This window comes from Protopterus annectens, chromosome 14.part0 (assembly GCF_019279795.1).
Source record: "Protopterus annectens isolate FY-2018-M chromosome 14.part0, PAN1.0, whole genome shotgun sequence".
In the NCBI taxonomy this organism is placed as follows: Eukaryota; Metazoa; Chordata; order Ceratodontiformes; family Protopteridae; genus Protopterus; species Protopterus annectens.
In genome coordinates, this window is record NC_056748.1 from 57,865,354 (window position 1) to 57,886,577 (window position 21,224).

The 21,224-nt window shown below is 39.3% G+C and overlaps 1 protein-coding gene across 1 annotated transcript in view; it reads left to right on the forward strand.

The window, feature by feature from the left end:
• Positions 1 to 21,224, forward strand: part of LOC122788774 (lectin-like) — an 85,297-nt gene that overhangs the window by 12,396 nt on the left and 51,677 nt on the right. The window contains exon 3 of the mRNA XM_044055668.1: positions 1,577 to 1,689. Within this exon, the coding sequence (XP_043911603.1) occupies positions 1,577 to 1,689 (113 nt within the window). The remainder of the gene's footprint in view (positions 1 to 1,576; positions 1,690 to 21,224) is intronic.

The window sequence follows — 21,224 nt, forward strand, 5'->3', positions numbered from 1 at the left end:
AGTTGTTTTGGGTACAGGCATGCATGTCTATATTTTGTGTGGCCATTGTGTAATTTTTTTAAAGAAGAAACATCTTTATTAAACTATCACTTATGGCAAAAGCAATCATACATTTAAATAAATGAAAAGAAACCATGTTGACATATTTTAGTTGCAAATATTATACACCACTTACAATCTATCCAGTCATTGTCAAACATCACATAGCTCATTCAAATCCTGCCTTCTTTTAAATCTCATTCCTCCTCTCAAACATTATTCTGCGTGTATTCTTCCCACAATTCCCATTTTTTCTATGTAATTTGCTCCTACCCCTTTCTTAAGATCCCATTTCCAGTTGTTTTTTTTTTCTATATTGCTATTGCACGACTTCTAGTACAGTTAGCTTAATTTCAGTTTTTAGAGTAGAGTAAAAGTGTTGGGTTTAAGTGAATTTTAGTAGCTTGTGCAAGCAAAGGGAGTAAACAAACTAATGTGCAAAAAGAACTGATATTTTTAATTGCTTAACAGTAATTGTATTTAAATTGTTATTTTAGTTTGGAACTTTTCTCCCCAAGACTCCACTGAAAAGGGATCTTAAGGTTAGTCAGACTATTCCGGTTAACAAATGGTGATAATCGTGGTGTAATGGTTAGCACTCTGGACTCTGAATCCTGTCATCTAAGTTCAGATTTCAGTGGAACTTGCTGTGTTTTCTTAACCACTGTTTTTATACTTTGTCTAATTTGTTATAATTATTTAAACTGCAGATGTTTTGTTTTATTTTTGAAGACTGTAAAATTATTGTTAATGTGTTTTGTAATAATTTGGAGCTTTTCTCCTCTGCTGAAAATGGTTTTTTACCCATTCAGACTTTCCCTGTAATTAAATGTCAATAAATAAATAAATGTACCAGGAATGTTTTAAAATCTACAGATTATGTCAGGTATGTGTATTATCATCTCTTTTGTTCGGATTCTACTATTAGGATATGTAGTGCATATATTTACAGGTCACGGAGTTGAAATTCCTTGATCGTTAATTGCCCAAAGCACAAAATGCTGGGGAACACCATGCTGACCTCCTCTTCACCATAACAAAGTTCTACAGATGCAATTTCTAACTGTGCACCAGCGATGATTCCCTTCTTTTATGGAGATTACTGATTTCTTCAAGTTAATGTGACATCAGAGTTGATATAAAAGTTAAGGGGGGTCATGGAGCTAAGTCTCATATTGTAGGGTGCAGGGGGCTTGCTACTCTAAAAACAACTTGCAGTTTTTTCTTTATTTTGGCATTAGTTTGCAGTGCATCTGATGCTCAGAGTTTTTCTGCTTAACATTTGATAACATAATTTGTGTGTGTGTGTGTGTGTGTGTGTGTGTGTGTCTGTGTGTGTGTGTCTGTGTGTGTGTGTGTGTGTGTGTCTGTGTGTGTGTGTCTGTGTGTGTGTGTGTCTGTGTGTGTGTGTGTCTGTGTGTGTGTGTGTGTGTGTGTGTGTGTGTGTGTGTGTGTGTGTGTGTGTGTGTGTGTGTGAGCAATTTGAAGATATACATACACGTATGAATTATATATCTGCTTGTCTTTGACTTTACAGGTGCACTACTGATTGAAGTGTCTGAATTTGCCAGCTCTACCCCCAACTGGGTATACCATTCATCTGGCTGGTATGCGTTTATCAATGAACCTATGAACTGGAATGATGCAGAGGTAATTTTGTTCAGAAATGAGTCAAAACCTGTGTTATCTAGTTCATTTATTGCTGTATTTGTATACTAGATTTACTGCATTTAATATATTTCATAAAACTCTGTGTGGCTTCTGCTGAGGATTTAGTATTTTTATGTGAAAATGAGGTAATTGCCTTGTATTTGCTCCTCTGTTGATAGCATATTACTAAGAGCTATCTTTGGCCTTGTAGTGGACACATTGCCAGTCCCCTTGGCAGTGAAATAAATGAGAATAAGAGTCTGTCTGCAGGACGTCGCCTCATTATTACTGATCCATGTAAATTCTCAGCAATGTTTTTCTGCCATAAAAAAGACTGTTTTGGTAAGTACTATGAGGTAGGCCCATCTGTTGCCATCCCTTCCTGTGGACACGGCCTCTGTTTTAACAGCAGCCATTATCCTAGAGGTGATACTGATTTCGTCTCCACTATCCTTGAGCTACAGTTCCTCCATTATGTCTTGGGTCTGCCCTTTGACCTCCTCTCAGTGACCTATGCTTTGTATAACAGCCATGTAAAGCACTAGATGGTTATTTTCTCAAAGTGCAGCGAACACAGAGAAGCTGACTCTAAAGCAGCTTGAGTCTGACACAGTTTGCCACAATCATCATCATCATCATCAGCCCCCTTTTTCCCAATTTCTACATGGGGTCGGGATATCATGATAACTGTCATCATCTCTTTCGATTTAGTGTCACACTCCTGCCTTCTTCAACACTCATGCCTGACTGTCACAGATCTTCTTTCACACAATCCATCCACCTCTTTGCTGGACGTCCTTGCTTCTTCTTAGCTACTTCCTGTCTGTCCCAAATCTTCTTCACCAGATTGTCTTCTGCTTTTCTGCACACTGTCTGAACCACTATAATCTGTTCTCTTTGATCTTTTCTGCAATTGGAGCTATTTTGGATTCTGCTCTTATGTCCTCATTTCTTCATCTGTCCCACAGTTTGCATCCTGCCACCCTTCTCAGGCACTTCATTTCCATTATCTCTAGCTTCTTCATCTGCTCTGCCTTTACTGCTCAGGTTTCTGTACCATACAGTAGTACTGGCTGCACCACAGTCTTGTAAACTTATGTTTTGGCTTCTTTGACATTCTTCTTGTCATAGACTACACATGATACTCTATGCCAGTTGGCTGCAGCCCCTCTGATTCTAGCTTTGACCTCTTCATTCAGACTTCCCTTTTCCTCAACCACCCCTCCCAGATACCTGATGATATTTACCTGCTCCACTATTTTCCCTTCTATCTCAATTCTCAGCTTCTTCTGATATTCCCAATTTGCTGCCATTACCACTGTCTTATCTGTGCTTAGTTTCATCCTATGTCCCTTTAGTTTTGCATTCCATCCCCCTATCCTTTGTTGAAGTTCATGCTCAAAGTCTGCCTGTAATGCCACGTCATCTGCATACAGTAACATTGTTGGTCTGTCCCCTCCAACCTGTTTGCCAATGTAGCCCATCAACAGTATGAACAGCAGTGGGCTCAGAGCTGAACCCAGCTGTACACCCACTCCCACTGGGAATCCCTCTGTGAGGCCGAAAATGTTTTATACTTGAGTCATTGTGTCCTTGTACATAGCCTGCACTAATTCTAGGACTTCAAACCACCATAGTACTGCCCAGATCAGCTGTCTTGGGACCTTGTCATATGCTTTCTCCAAGTCTAAGAATGCCCAGTTGGACTCTTTTCTCATCTCTTGCTTCTTCTCAACTGTCTGTCTCACTGCAAACATTGGGTCAGTTGTCCTATATCCCAATCTGAATCTGAACTGCACATCTCCCATCTTACATTCTATTGCACAGCACATCCATTTATCAATCACTCTCTTCAGAACTTTCATGGAATGTGATAGGACTTTGATGCCTCTGTACTGGCCACAGTTGTGGATGTCCCCTTTTTTCTTGTACACTGGCACGAGTATGCTTATTCTCCAGTCATCTAGGATACACCTTTCTCTCCACACTGCTATGAGTACCCTCAAGAGCCATTTCTCTCCTATCTCACCTAGCATCTTTATCATATCTGCTGTCACCTCATCTGAGCCTGCTGCTTTCCCTGACTTCATTTTTCTTAGTGCTGTTCTTACTACTTCCATGGTGGGCTCCTCTTCTTCTCTCATTGTAGGCTGTTTCTGGGGCAGTGCAGCTTCTATGGTGTTTTCTTCATTCAGAAGTTGCTGGAAACACTTCTTCCATCTGCCTATGATATCCTGTGGACTGGTGAGCAGATTTTTACTGGCATCCTTTATGAAGGGTGTCTAACTGTCTTCTTTATCTTTCTATCTTTGCCTTGCAACCTGATATAATTTCTTTCTACCACCTACTGAGACACTTTCTAGAAATTGGTAGAGTGCTTCCAATGCCCTGTTCTTTGCTATTGCAACTCCATTCTTAGCTTCTTTGTTAGCCAACCAGTATTCCTTCCTAGCCTGGTCAGTCTTTTCTATATCCCATTTTTTCCTGCACTCCTTTCTTTTGATCACTTCCTGTACTTCTGTGTTCCATCACCATAGGATCATAGGCTAATGGACCTGGGCCCTTAGAAGCCTAGCCAAGAGTTTATCCCCCAAAAAGAAACCTCAGTCAGAACCTGTCACCCCTGTCAATGAGGGTCACAGGTGGAATTCCTAGAACAAATTTGTGGTTTCCTATTCACTCATCAAGGTTGCGCTTGAAGAGGGTCAGCAAGGTAAGCTGTTTGATGTGTATGGGAAGTCTATTCCAGAAATGGAGCAGCCTCTGGAAGACAAACCTGTCTCTCCAGCAGGTTTTGTTGATATTGCATATTAGATTTAGGCCTTTTGAGTCGGTATTGCATGAGGAGTTAGACTTATGGATATGGAGGATCTCTAGTAAGGCAGGGTCCAAGATTGCCTTGTAGGCAAGACACAGCTCACCTCTGAGCAATCTGTACAATACCGAGTAGTGTAATAGTGATTTGAGCCTGTCTGCATAGGATAGGTGTTGGAGGTCATGGATTCTCTTTGTGAGGTATTCCTGTGGCCTTTCTAGTTGGTGCAGGTGTTTGGAGATGTACATAACAAATGGGATGTTGTACTCAATTATTGGCCTAATGAGAGGGAGAGTACAGAGAGGTAATAACCTCCTTTTTTCTGGAAGCAATCCCATTACTTATGAGATGAACTAAGTAAAAAGCTTTTCTGACCACTGCCACTACATGATGGTCGAATGTGAGATTGTTGTCAACCTTTGTACCCAGGTTACTCCCCGCAGGTTGTGTGCTCAAGGGGGTTTCTGTTGATGTGTGCTAATCAGTACGGGCCGTGTTTTTGCCGAATGGTATAATAATACATGTTTTGCATTTAACTTAAGGCCATGACTTTGGCACCAGTCATTTGTTGCTGTGAGACCCTCTTGCAGTATATTAACATAATTTGGTGAGTCAATGACTACATCCAACTTACAGTCATCTACAAACTTGGTCAGCCACAGGCCTTTTGTCTTTGCCTGGACCTCTGAGAAGTAGATGCCAAACTGTAGGCAGTCCAAGGACAGATCCGTGGGGAACACCACTAGTGACAGGTCTGCTGTCAGAGGTGGAGGCAGCTATTTTGACTTTGTGAGTCCTATCAGTGAGCCAGTTGGCCAACCACCTGATGAGATAGAGATTTACCCAAAGTTGTGTTAGCTTTTCGATGATGCCCAAGTGGAGATTGCGTCAAAGGCTTGGCCAAGTCAAGGTAAGCTGTATGTACTGACTTTTCCTCATCCAGGACCTTGGTGACAGTCTCAAAGAAGTCAACCAGGTTCAAAAAGCAAGATCTGCCCTTGAGGAATCCAAAGTGGGTGGGAACAAATGCTTGGAGATTGCCTATGTCCTTGCTTATGAGATCCATGGCTTTACAGATCAGACTTGTCAAGCTAATGGGTCAGTAGTTTCCAGGGTCAGTAATGGCAACACCTTTGTGCAAGGAGATGACAATGGCAGTTCTCCACACTGCTGAAATGAAGCCTGTAGTTAGGCTGTGGTTGAATAGGGTGCTCAATGGCAAAGCTAGTTCTTGCTGGAGATGTGAAGAATACAGCCTGGCATACTACCAGATCCCATGGAAGCTGCATTCTTTGCCTTGGATAGCACCTTTAACACTTGATCAATGGAGATTTGAGGTGCAGTACAAGTATCAGTGATGTTGAATGCACCTTTGGGGAGATGGGGTGTGAAGGTTGCTCTGAACCTATCTGTTAGCAGGTTGGTTAAGTCAATAGGATCAGTGTAAGTGCGACTGTTAAGTACTAATTTGGAACAAACCTGGGCTTTACCATGGAGGTTCCTGACGTAACTGAAGAAGGCTTTGTAGTTTCCCTTTGTTTTGGAGGCTAGTTTCACTTCATAATTGGCTTTGGAGGTTTACTCAAGTGATCCAGTTTGCTTGTTAAAGCTGAGGAGGTAGTTTTTTCCAATTTGGAAATTGTTCCTTTTTACCCTTGGACAAGAATTTCTTCCTCAAATGAGCATTGTGTGTCTTATTTAGTTTCTTCCTTTTGTTGTAAAGCCAGTTGATAGAGGACATTCACCAGACAGGTTTGTGTTTCCTTAAGGAGCAGGTTTTAGTTCCATTGGGTAAGGCTGAGTCCATGCAGTTTTACAGATGCTTATATACTGCATTGGCATACTGTTCAGCATAGTTGTCTGTATGCCCTGAGGGGGCAGTGGTGTGAGGCTACTGATACCCTCACTTAAGAGGTTTTGTCAACTTTTGAGAAGTTTTTAGCCTGGTTATGGCTGGGGGGGGGGGGGGGCGAGATATAAGTCAGCAAGGATCAAGTTGTTAAATACAGTGTAAAAGCCCAGACTTTTACACTGCATTTAAACCATACACTAGCCTTTGCTAACTTATTTATGCACCTGAGGAAGCCCTCTGGGTGAAAGTTTTTACTTGTGTTATCTGGAAATTGCTTGAAATCATTAAAGGACTTCAGTTCACTCTGTGCACCTGGAAAATTGTTTGGAATTATTAAAGGATTTTAGCTGACTTTGCCCTAGTTTCCAGTGATTTCTTTTTTTATTTTTGGACTCAGCTGGTGTATCACTAGATATGCCTGTGTGCTGGTTCACTCATCTTTTGTTTGTACAAACCACGTCATCCCAGGCAGACAGATACTGGATCCCCTTGGAATGACACCAGAAACTAAGCCAATTGTTGAAGTCAATTTTTTTTTTGTTGGCATTGTGGTATCATTCTTGGTGAAGGTAGGATGCTGCTTAGGGCTAGGGTCATAACTGCCTGAGACACATACTCTGAGATCTCAATCATGTCTCTCATCTTATAGTCCAGGGAGGCATGTCTCAAGTCATTCACACCAACATAGACAATAACAGAGTCATACTTGTACTTGTTGTAGAGAGACCTAAGTGCGTGCGTGATGTGACGGATTCTGGCACCTGGCAGACAACTGATGTGAGCTTCTTTTTGTCAATCCTGGTGAGGGGGACATCAGTGTGTTTCACAACTGAGTCACCAATGACTAGTATGTTTGGTTTATTGTTATACTTTATGGGCTGTGTTTATGAGACACTGGTGTGTCTGCTGTGTGTGATGTGTTTGGTACTGTGTGTGGGATTTTAGTAAGTGTGTTTTGGAGTTCTCTGCTGTTTAGGTAAGTTTTTATTGAGGACCTCTACACAGGTGAGTGTGTGCTGTGCTTGGATAGGTGATGTGGGTGGTGTGGTGTTTGTGCTGGCAATCTCCTCTTTGTCAGGGGTACTGACTGTGGTGTGAGAGAGCATGGATTCAAGGTTACTGATGTTGATGTGTTTCTCACAAATAGAAGAATTATATGCTAGGAGAAGAGGGCCGTCAGTGAAAATGAAGCAGTTGCTACACTGTCTCAATATGTCCATGTCAACCAGGTTGGCAGGAGAAACTGATGGAAATTGTCTAGACATAGTGTTCTGAATACTTGGGTGGACTTATGGAGAGAGCATTTTGATAAGGGTTTGCCCACACGAGTGTAGACCACAAAAGCCTTCTTAAATGTAAAACAACTGGCCTGAAGCCCAATTGCTAAAACCAAAACTAAGAGTCTTAGAATAGAATAACAGATACATTTAATCAGGGTACTAACAAGCAGTAATAAATGCAGCAGAATAACACTTAAGAGCAAGCAGCAAAGCAAATTAAGGTAATAAAGTAAGAATACACAATTACAGTAAAAGCAGCTGACTAAAATGTAAATTTCTTTTTTGTTAAGTGAAGAGGGAGGAAACAGAAGAAAATTCAAGATTAAGAAACTAAGGGGGTTGGCCTTCCCAAATGCTCTCTCTGTACACAGTATAATGAGCTGATGAGATGGGACTGGGAGGAGTGTCCAAAATCAAAGAAGCAAGGGGGTAGTTCTTCCCAAATGATCTCACTGTAGTCAGTAGAGTGAGAAAATGAGATGGGACTGGGAGGAGTGTCCAAAATCAAATTTACAGCAGGGGCAGGCAATTCCAAATCCACCAAGTTTAAGAATACAACAACACTTGCACAGGAGGGTGGGGAAAAACATAATGCAGACAGAGACCAGCAATATCCAATCAAGAAAATAAATAAATGCATCACAGTTTCATTAACAAAATGGAGACAGGGACCAGCAATATTCTATCAAACAAATAAATAAATGCAGCACAGTTTTGTTAACTACCACTGAAACAGATCAAGAGCAAAAAAAGTATACTTATATCAACTTTGTACATTCAATAATTAAATGCAGCACATTTTGTTAACTATCACTGAAACAGATCAAATGCAAAAAGGTATACTTATATCAACTTTGTATATCCAGATGGTTATAGAATCCATCCCCTATGTACATTGTTTCCATACCTGGCTCAGCCACATATCTGTTCTGTAGTCCAAGCTGTTTTGAGGTGCTGCCATCCATCTTCTTCAGCTCCACCTATTTCCTCCTCTCCTTGGGGTGCTAGAGCCCTGAGTAATTCCTTGAACTGTTGTACTTTCTTTCCAGTCAACATCCAGGTCTTCAGCCTGGTATCTGTTGACCTTAGACCCTTCTCTGACCACTGCTTGCAGCTGATTATGGCAACCAGTGGTTTATGCTGTGGGCTGACTATTTCACAGGGGAATGACTTTGCAATCATGGATTCTACCCCAGTGTCTTTTCCTTACTACGAGGAAATCCACTTGAGTTGCATGTTGGCTACTCTTGTATGTCGTCTTGTGACTGTCTCTCTTTCTGAACTATGTGTTGGCTACAGTCAAGCCATTTCCAGACAGAAGTCTAAAATGGCTTCTCCTTCATTATTCCTGTTACCTCACCTATGTGGACCCAGGCAGTCCTCATATCCTGTACTGTCTGTCCCAATATGTGCATTCAAGTAACCCATTATCAACACCAATTCATGTTGTCCTGCTTTATCTAGTAGGTCCTGCAGCTGCTGTCTGAATGCACTCTTTTCCTCACTGTCACAACCCTGCTGTGGGGCATAGGCTGATATTATGAATACTGCCCTATCATTACACTGGAGTCTTGTTGCCATGAGTCTGCCATTAATTCTGATAATATCCCTCACTGCCTTCTGAAGCCTCTCTCTCATCAGAATTCCCATACCATGTCTAGCCTGTCCCCCTCCAGAGTAGTAGCCTCTGAATCACAAGCCAAGTGGCTTTGCTGTATTGACCTTCCATCTTGTCTCTTGGATACATAGAATGTCCAGCTTCCTCCATATCATCATGTCATCCACTTCCAAGCTGCATAATGTTAGTGAACCTACATTAAATGTAGCAATTCTCAGTTCGTGTTTGGCAGGTTGATTGGTTTTACATCCAGCTTTCACTCAATAGAGCTATCCCAGGTAACCCGGACTGGGCAACTAGACACCAGCAGGCCAGTAGCTTATTGACCAATGGCTACTGGGCTTTATGGCAGGCACACACTGGCCAATAAGGGCACATACATCTCTTTCACTGTTAACATGCATCCCTGACGTAGGTCAGGTCCTCAACCCACTTATCACAGTCACTAACCATGCCCATTTTAAACTCATTAGTCAACGTGAGCGAATCACCTAGAGCCATATCTTAGCACTGTCAAGTGGCTAGCTCTGCCACGGCGCAGTCTGTGATCCATGTTTTCCTATCTTGAGGATACTGCATGCCACAGTAGATGCCCAAAGTAGATGGTCTGTACAGTTCTTCTCCCATAGGGCACCATGTAGTGTTTGTGCTGTTGCCCACAGCTCCATTCACTAGTGAGTTTTCTGAGATGGAAAAACTCAACATGTTTTTCAGAAGTGGGAAGAACCCCACAAAGTCACAGGGAGAACATGCAGGCTCTAAACAAGCATTAATCAGAGGTCAGGATCAAACCTTGTACCTTCTGTATGAGAGGTAAAGATCTTAACCATTATGTCAACTACCACAAATATTGACAAAATAACAAAGCAAACAAGACTACCTCAAGAAATCATAGGTACATTTATAAACCAAGGCATTTTAAAATACTTTTAAAAAAAAATCCAGAAACACAAGCTTTCATGTGGAAGCACATTATGAGGTAGTTAAAATCATCAGATACTATATAAAATCTAAGAAAATTATATGTCAAATCTGTTTAAATTGTAATTCAACAGTCTTCTTTATTCATTCTTTAAAGATTCTTTAAAGATATAGTGTCATTTTAGTCTGCTAAACTCTGTACTTTATTGTGGCTACTGTTCATAGGTTTATAGGTTGGTACTAGGCTATCGGCCCTAGGGCCTATACAAGCCTGGCCATAACAATTCCATAGCTATTTCTTCCCACAGTATTTACTTCCCTGGACCCCTGTCTAGCAGGGCGACTGACATGATCCCCAGGGTGAATTTCCTATCTCCCATCCAATCATCAAGGTTCCCTTTGAAGAGAGCCAAAGAGGCGCTCTGCTTGACATGTATGGGTGGTCTATTGCATTGTCCTTGGAGGTTTTTTTTAGTGAAAAGGTGTAAAGTTCGAAGAATGTAATAAAAAGAGTAAAGGATGCAAATAATTTTAGTACTTGCAGCAAGCGTAATATGGTAGAAGAAATAAAAGATGAGAACAGTAGATTTTCCAAATATATTTAATATGAAAATACAGTCATGGGATGCATTCTAAAAAATAATGAAACAATTGGTTTTGCAAAATGAGATTCAGAAATGAAACAACAACATTTTAAATTCTGATTCAACCTGAACCCTACAAGTTAATGGAAAATCCCTTGATTCATGAAAAACATGGTAAAAAGATGTATATACTGTTGTTAAACTTATTTCAAAATAAGTTTAACCATAAGCCTACTGAGATACTGGATTTGAGTCTCATACTAGAAATGCTTATCCATGAGTAAATGGTTTAAATGATAAAATTAGTCCAAGACTGAAATTACGGAGAAGCATTATAAAGACTGAGAGACAGGGACATGGAGAAGGACAGAATAGTCTCAGATGAATATTAATTGCAAGCCTTTTGTCACTTCTGAGCATTATGTACCATTTAACAGCAGAAACATTTTAAAGATACAAGACACTACACTATATACACAGTGCAATTTCATCACATGATTGCACCCATGTGAAAGTCGTTTATCTGTAGTAGTTTTTCTTTGGATTACAGAAGCTTCAGGCATTTCTATTACTGTATTAAATTATCTGTTTGCTTGTGATTATCAATATGAAACATAGTATACAGTTTGGCTTCCTCATCCTTTAAAAAAGTAAAACTGATACTTCCCTTTTTGACTCTGACATTATCACTTGCTGCTACAGCTGAAAATAGTGCATGTGCATTATACAGATGACTCAGTAGTTGCTTTGCAAAGTAGTTTATGGGAAGTGAAGGTTTGAGTAGCTGCACGCCTCTCTGCTTATGTTGTAGTATTTTATCTTCCAGTTAGTTTTTCAGTTTACACAGTTTATTGTCGAAGCAATTTAAAAAATGGTCTTTCCATAACACAGGCTATTTTCGTATTTAGTTTACAGGGTTTATTTTAATTTTGTGAACTAGAAGATGGTACCTTAAACATTCAGTGCATGTGCCAGCAGAAAAAAATTCTGTTACAATATAATGTAAATCAGTGCTTTACATGCAGAAGACGTCAATCACCTAACTATTAGATTAGATTTCTAAAAACTGATGTTCTGCCCTGTTGTCCGAAAATGTTAGGCATTGATCCTTTTACAATTAGCAGATTCTGATAGCAAGAATGATCAATTAAGAATGTCTGACACCATTTTGCACTTCTGAATAAAGGTAGGAAAATAGTTTTGAGGTGGTGAAACCTGCATTATCCTGTGCTGTCTAAGGAGCTCTTGTTTGTACCACAGTACCTGGCATCAAATAGTAACACACCTGCGATATCTTTACCAGGCACAGTTGCAAAAGGAAGTAATAGACACCTAACTTCCACAATTTCAGTTACTTTGCCAGTAAACTTTGTAGGGTTCCAATGAAACAAACATAGCAATTCTCTCAAAGAGGAATTGCACTTCCCCGAAAATATCATATTTTGTGGTAGATGATTAGATGTTTATAACCTTGGCTCAAGATGATTGTAACTGTTGCAGTGACACCCCGATCCCATGTACAAAATGGAAAAACGGGGTTGAACATGGATGGATTGGATACTTATAATACCTTTAGTCTTAAGAGAAAGAGAGAGAGAGAGAGAGAGACCACCATTGGTGGCAGGTGAATTCAAAATAAGTTCAAGGTGCATGCAACAAATGAATGGGTAGAGCTAAATGGAATGGGGCAGGACTACAATAGACAGGATTGTGCTTGAGCATGGTTACAGTTTTATATTAAATGGCTTAAATGTAACTTACTGAAATGTGTGGCAGCCTTGTTAAATTCCGCAAACTATATATGGTTGGTGACACACAGAGTATACAGTGATATACAAGCCATCTTGCAGAACCACTGCATATTGCAGTCTTAAAAAAAGTATGAAGGTGTTAGGATTGATTATCTTCATAGGTGAATCCCTGAATTCTAATTTAACTTTGCAGTGATATCAACATATCTCCAGTTACTGTTGATGTTTCAGGCATTTCTATGTTAGGGGGGCATACCATAGGAATGGCCAGGGATAGGCAGTAAATCAGTGGCAAACCTCTGGGATTTAGGATTATGTCTTAGCTTAGAAGCCTAATAGGAAATTCAAACATGGCATTTATTTGCACTGCATATGTAAGTAAATGCTCATTAAATGCAACTACCACAATGCCCACTGCTGTTTATATACACACACATATATATATATATATATATATGGTTCCCATTCAGAAGCCTGAAACATCATAAGCCTGAAAATCAAAATCCTGAAACCAAAAGCCTGAAAATTCAGAATCCTGAAAACTCAAAATCCTGAAAGCCCAAAATCCTGAAAGCCCAAAATCCTGAAACTCAAAATCCTGAAAACACATAATAGACATACTGATGTCATTGTGGCTTTGCTATTGTTAGCCCTGTGGTGTTAGGTCATGCGTTGGGGTCAGGTAAGTGTGCGGTTGGTTTTATTTTAGGGTTAGGGCGGTTTAAGTGAGTTAGGGTTAGGGCGCAGGTTAGGCATGTATGCAATAGTGACAAATATTGGGGTTAGGGGCGGTTTAAGTGAGTTAGGGTTAGGGCGCGGGTCAGGTGAGTGTGCGATAGTGACGGACCTTAGGGTTAGGGTTAGGGTCAGGGTCAGTTGGTAGATATTAGTGTCTTTATAGTGACATATTAGCATTATTTGTGTTTTCAGGATTTTGAGTTTCAGGATTATGGTCTTTCAGGATTTTGGTCTTTCAGGATTTTGGGCTTTCAGGATTTTGAGTTTTCAGGATTCTGAATTTTCAGGCTTTTGGTTTCAGGATTTTGATTTTCAGGCTTATGATGTTTCAGGCTTCTGAATGGGAACCATATATATATATATATATATATATATATATATATATATATATATATATACACACACACACACACACACACATATATATATATATATATATATATATATATATATATATAAAACAGAAAGTCACACCTCGAAAGACAACTGTAGTTGCTGTTTGTCTTTTCGGCTTTTCCCGGTTAGGGGTCACCACAGCGGAACTCTGGTCCGCTAATGATTGGCAGTAGATTTTCACGAACGCCGAGGTGCCAGCTTGATGTCCATGCTATCAAATAAAAATAATATTCCAAAAACAGCAAAAAGTGTGACAATATACGAGCCAGGCAGTTTAAATGAAGATATAACCATAAAACATATAATAAAAAATAAAAACTTTAATGAAGGAGGTAAGCTCTTTCACATAAGAGTTTTTGTAGATCAAAAGATCCTTCAACCTACATTACATTTAAATAGTATTCATTATCCAATCAAATTGTGTACAACTTAATTGCATTCATTTGAAATGTTCACTTTTACTCAGATTTAAAAAAGATACATACTTACAATTCCGCCTAAGTTTACTGGGACAACATGTAAATTCCTAAACATCTTCCTAGCAGCATATTGTTACATATAAAAATGTATTTGCATATAGAAATGTGTGTCTCCTACAAAATTTCATCAAATATGAGAGATGTATACACATATAAACATATATATCTATATAAAATAAACTTGTCTCAAAATTTAAACTAGAAATTCCCTTATATGTTATTACTCAAAGTTTCTTGTCATAAACATATTATTATACAGACAACATATAATCACATATAAAAATATATATCTGTGTGTAAAAAATATATATAAAAATATATTTCCAACCACATACCATCATATATGAGAAATATATATACACATATAACTACATGTATCTAAGTAGAATAAACTTTTCAGAATCTCCATTTAAACTGAATGTCCCCTTATGTTACTACTTGGAATCTTCATAATTTGGGCGGGTATAGTGGTAGAACTGGAAAGATTCCTTGAAGATATAAATGGAACATTTGAATATCTGAAATTCACCATGAGCTACTCCCGAGTTAGAATTGAATATCTAGATATATGTTGAGAGACTTGAGAATGGTCTTATCAACACTGGGGTTTACAGGAAACAATGTTATAGGAATACATTGTTGTTCAGGAACAGTGTGCATCCCCAGCATATATTTAGACATATAATAAAGGAACAAGGGATGAGAGCATCCAGATTAAATGCTATGGATGAAGGATTCCGGAATGAATTGGCTAAACTTAAAAAAAGACTAATGGAGAGAGGTTATAGCTTGCCAGAAATAGAGAGGAATCTTGTGGAACTTAATAACCTCAGGGTGGATAGAGCTAAACCCTAGTGTCAATGATGGACAACAAGGGACGGGTACACTGATGCCCACCCCGGTTAAGGTGCCTTTGTTTTTTACCATGGACACTAGATCTATCACTGACATTGTAACCAAGAATTGGACAGTTTTGACAACAGACACAAATGTCAGGGAGGTTGTTGGTGAACATCCTAAATTCCTTTCTAAAAATAAATGTAATTTGAAAAGGTTTTATGCCATCCAAAAATAATAGTGACTATGCTGAAAAAATATTGGGTACACACCCATGTGGTAATTGTAATTTATGCCACTATATGGATGCAACTGCATCTTTTTTACATCCAGATACAGGTCAATACTTTATATTCAATATATGTGCCAACTATAGAACATCACATGTGGTGTAGCTTGCTCAGTGCACAGCATGTGGATCGTTCTATGTTGGGAAAACTGACAAAGTCCTTAGAGATAGGGTGAGAGAGCATGTATATAATATAAGAATTAAACTCCCTATCAATGCTCTCTCTAAGCATGTCATGATGTCGGGGGAAGACCACTGATTTGTGTTCATGGTAATAGATAGGGTAACACCTATTATACTTGAAGGTGACGCTAGAAATTTAACTGAAAGTAAAGATGTAAAATGGATTATCAGACTTAGGGCAGAAAGAGGCAAGGGCTTGAATGAGAAAGCATCTATCAAGCCCACACTGAAATCCAGGAAACTATAAGTTAAGTAGCAAGTGGCTTTTGCCAGCACAATAATATGTTTATGATAAGAAGATTCCAAGTAGTAACATATGTATATAAGGGAACATTCAGTTTAAATGGAGATTCTGAAAAGTTTATTCTATATAGATACATGTAGTTACATGTGTATATAGTTCTCAATATAGTCTATATAAGAAACATAAGTGTGGATTATTTTTAAGCCTTCATTAAATTATCACTTAAGAAATAGGCAAGCAGACATCAAAAGAAAGTAAACTGCATTTACATACATTATACATTACATGTATATTTTCTTTCTTTATAACAATTCTCATTTAGTCCAATATTACATAAATTGCCCAATTTCTACCTTCCCTTAAACCTTACTCCTCCTCCTGAACATTATTCTGCATCTATAGTTACTTCAAATTCTGTTTATCTCTATGTAATTTACTTCTTTCCTTTTTAAAAAAAAAAAAAAGCAACAATTCCAGGTCTTTTAAACCTTTTAGAATAATCACTTCAGCTGGCTTACATTTTGAATTTCATTTTTTAGTAATTGGATTTTTGGCAGCCAATTGAATTAAACTTAGGAAGGCATTATTATGCCAGGCAATTCAGATCCTGTGTCCCAGCTCAAAAAAATATTTTTTTTCCAGTCTCTGTTTCTATTCTTTTCCAACTTCCTCGGATTGAGTCTTAGTGTCATGCAGTATGTTATAGGCTGTACTGTCTCTTTTTAACAACAGTGTTTGTTCTAGATTTGACTAAAAACACTAGCAGAGAGGACTCCACTATCCCTTTCTCTTTGCCTATACTCTAATATCAGTCCCTGTTAGGGAAGACAGTCTGTAATATTGTTAATCTTCTGCTGGCATTTAATTCAACCTCTGAGGACTAACACTGCATTGGGAGCTGCACTTGGGTTTTAAATTGAACCCATGCATTCACTTCTTATACTAATTTTGTTTTCTGTACCTGTTGAGACCAGGGCTATATATGTGTGAACCAAGTTACTTGGCTGCACATGGTTTTACAGTTAGTGTTTCTATTTTTATTCTGCAGTCAATTTATATATTTTAGCTGCTTTTGTACAAACTGGAATTATTAGTTATCTGTGTTTATTTGTAATCTGTCTACTGATTATAGCTGCGGTTTAACTGAACTATTATTGGAATGTTATTGCTAAGTAATTCTGCTGCCTAGTGTTTGCTATACAACCTGAATGACATTGATATTAGGTTTGTTTCACTGAGGTTGTCTAACTCCTTTAATACAATTTCTTCCCTCTCTATTTTCCTTTAGTGCCTGTACATCTTTGCTACATAGTGGGTCCGGTTTGTTCCTCTCTCTATGCTTGAGAGTGCAGACACTCCAAAAATATAAATTTAAGAAAAGGTTTGGACTATTAGTTGATCGCCTCCACAGCCTCTCTGCTTCTATCCAGGTGCTTACAACTGCTATTATGTCTCTCCCCCCAATAGTAAAACTGTACCCAAAACCCACTCAGCCACTACATCACATCTGAAATCCCTCTAATTATAACTTCTGTTAAGCTCTTTGAATTATTCTATTGGTTACTTACCCCATAGGGCTCCACTAATTGTTTTCACAGCAGATCAGCATAGATTGGCTCTGCCCACTCTGTTCGCCCTTCGGGCTCACTCTGCTCACCTACCCTGCCCTCAATTCCAGTCCGCCTACCACTGCTTCCACATTTATCATTAACTCCTCCCACTCCATTTTTCATCTAGTCATGCACCACCTCTCCCACATTAACTCGTCCCACTCCATTTCTCATCTAGTCATGCACCACCTCTCCCACACACTCACAAACCTAACTTAAAGTGATTAACTCCATCAATATAGTGTCTATCACCAACACGTTTTCTTAGCTTAATACTTCCCATTGCACTCCCTAGTACCTTTACTTACCTTGCACAACTCCCTAATGCCTCTTAAACCCTACCACTACACTATACCTCTAACTACCAACATACTTCATCCTCCTCCTCCTTATCTATAACCCATGAACTCTACCCATTAAACATAACCCTCTTATAGAAACACAAATTACTACCTATATACCCTCTTCTAACTTACCATACCATCCACTCCCTAACAAATACTCTACCTACCTCCTGTCAAACTCCCCCTCCACATTAGACTTTATTGCCCTCATACTAGATCATATTGCCCCCTCTCTTTCTGGTGACATTCACCCCAATCTCGGGCCCACCAATCTCCCAACCATCTCCTCTCCCCCTCCATCATCCCCTCGCATCCCCAAGAGCATTCACATTACCACAATTAATGTAAAAAGTCTCCATAGTAAAATTCCTAACCTACACTCCTGGCTTACCCACAACCAGCCACACATAGTTACCATCTCAGAAGCTTGGCTTAAACCACACATAAAATATAATGAAATCCTGCCACCTGGCTACCATATGATTTGTAATGATAGGCCCAATAAAAAAGGAGGTGGTGTAGCCATAATCTACTCTTCTACCTACTCAGTTACCCAATAGAATACTCCAAAATTTGCCAACTTTAAATTAACCATAGCTCTCTTAAAATTGAACAAACACAAGTCCATATGCATAGCTTTTCTTTACATCCCTCCAGGTTATAAAACCCCAATACTAGAAGACATTCTCTCCTGGTTAAAAATTAAACCCTCATCCTAGGTGACATGAACATTAACTGGGCCACCATTAACTCTCAATCCCCTACCCAAACAATTAACTTCTTTAACTTCACCCACCAGGCCAAACAAAGATGGAACCTCTGGCTCCATCATTGACTGGATCTTAGTGTCTCATGCAAATCGAATCTCAAATTCAGGAATCCTTCCTGACCCCCTCAGTGACCATCTACCAGCCTTTCTGACCGGTACCCCTCCCCCCTTCTTAAACAACATCACTACATTCATACCCAAAACCTGTACAACTTCAACCCACAAATATTTTCAGACCGCCTAAAACTAGCTGACTGGATACCTTTAAGAACTTTTCCCCTTGACAATGCCATCAACTGCTTTAATGAAACTTTTCTGTACCTACTCAATAATCTTGCTCCTCTCATGACCAAAAGAGTTAAAGCTATAACTTCTCCCTGGCTATCTAAGGAAACTAAACAGATTGTGCTCCTAAGAGACAAAAATTGCCAGCAATACCAAAGAAATAAGCAACATAATACCCTACTAGAACTTAAACAACTCCACAACTCCATAAAAAACTAATAACCAGAGACCAAAAACATATTACTCTAAGATTCAGTCTGAACATACTAACAACCCTAGAAAATTCTGGAATACTATCTCCTTACTGCCGGCTTCCCCAGCTCCCCACCAGTATCTTCCCCATCTACCCGTACCTCCCACTCTGATCTCAAAACACATACCCCTTCCTACAGCCTCAATCCTGTGCCCACACACATAATACAAAACTCCTCCTCCAACTGAAACCATGCTCCAATGCACCAGATAATTTACCTGCATTCTTCCTCAAGCTATCTGCCAACAGCATCATCTTCCCTATCTCCATCATAATAAATAGGTCTATCCAAGAATCTTATGTCCCCTCAGTTTGGAGACAAGCATTTTTCATCCTACTCCATAAAGGTGGCAAAAACACTGACACCACTAACTTCTGTCCTATTGCCATACTTTTCCCACTCTCAAAAGTCCTGGAAAAATTTATTCACTCACAACTGATGCCTTATCTAACACAAAACAACCTCCTAACCTCACACAACATGGATTCCATCCTGGCCACAGTACCATCACTGCACTTCTCTCCTTCCTCAAGTCCATTAACTATGCTCATGACTCCGGCAAAATCATATCAACCCTGTTCCTAGACCTTTCCAAAGCCTTTGACACCATCTCCCACCCTATACTACTATCACAACTCTCCTCCCTCAATCTCTTCCCTTCCACCATAGCTTGGTTCACCAGCTACCTCTCCAAAAGACAACAAGTTGTTAAATGGAAACATTCCACCTCTTCCTTTCTATACACTCCTACTGGGGTACCGCAAGGTTCTGTCTTTGGCCCCTTATTTTTCAATATATTCATCAACAGCTTTCACCTCTCCATCTCCAAATTCTCCACAAATCCAGTATGCAGATGATTCAACAATCATCTGCTTAGCTGACATCCCTTCCGACCTTCTGCAGATAATCCAGTCAACTTTCTCAAATACTGAAACTTGGATTCAAAACAACCACCTAGCCCTTAATACCAATAAAACCAAATTAATGATTTTTCCCCATCTAGACACTCCTTCATTGATAAAAACTCCTTCAAGATCATAAGCCAGAATAACACCCCCATTACAATTGTCCTTCACACCAAACCGCTCGGTGTCATTACTGATGAACATCTAAAATTCAATATCCACATTCAAACTAACATCAAAAAAGCACCAAAAATTAGGACTGCTATACAGGCATAACTGTTATCTCACCCCCCCCTCTACCCCAAAGACCCTTGCCTCCACATACCTTCTCCTCTCCGTAATGTTTGGTGCTCCTATGTTCTCATATCTTCAGCTCAGCCATCAAACTAAATTAGAAGCCTGCTACAATAAAATCTGCAAATTCACCACCAGCTCTAGGAACTCATCCCATCACTGCATCTCCCTCCACTACTGCAATGGATGAAGCTTCCTAACTATGTGAACCTCGTTAAACTCACCACTGTCCATAAACTCATATTTAAACCATCCTCCTGTTAGAAAATCAGAACCTGCTCAAAATCTACATATCTTTACGGCCACCTGGACACTCTCTGCTATCCTGCTTATCTTCAAAGTGGGAATGCCCTTGCTCCTTCCCCAGATAGGACCCTCCTATATGAAAACCCATCTTCTAACTCTCTGTATCATCTCTGCAATCATATCAGTTGCTCTCCTACTCCCCCATAACTTCCAAATGTTGTTAATAGTTTATTTCCAACAATTTCCCGTGCTCAATTGTAATTCATTGCTAATGACCCTTAGACTGTACTGTTGCTAGATGTTTACTATTACTCTGGAATGTAAAATTTCAATTGTAATACACTGTTAATGACTTAGACTGTACAATTGCTAGATTTTATTATTATTATTATTGTTGTTGTAGAATGTAGATTTTTTTTACTGTAGAATGCTGCATAAAAGTGTATGACTTCTTTGCTCTGTATGTGTATAGGCTAATAGTTTGTCATTGGTACTGGAACTTTTTCCCCAGGCCTCCACTGAAAATGGGCTCTTTTTAGGCCCAGTTGACTTCCCTGGTCATAAAACTGAAATAAATAAATAATCTGTACTCCAAACTTCTCTTGGCCTCATCTCACCTTTCCTTTTCTACTTACTTGCTCACAATACTTGGGTTTCTTTGCCAGTTTTCTCATGTAAATTTCTGTCCCGTCCTGCCTATTTTCTGTACCCCTATTTTCAGCCATTCATATTGGCAAAATCTCCCTTCTTCATCCCTGTGTTGGATTAGTTCTTAGACTACTTTCTCCAACTTTATGAATATAACATTCAGTATGGTAGTTATCATTCTACTTAATGTGCA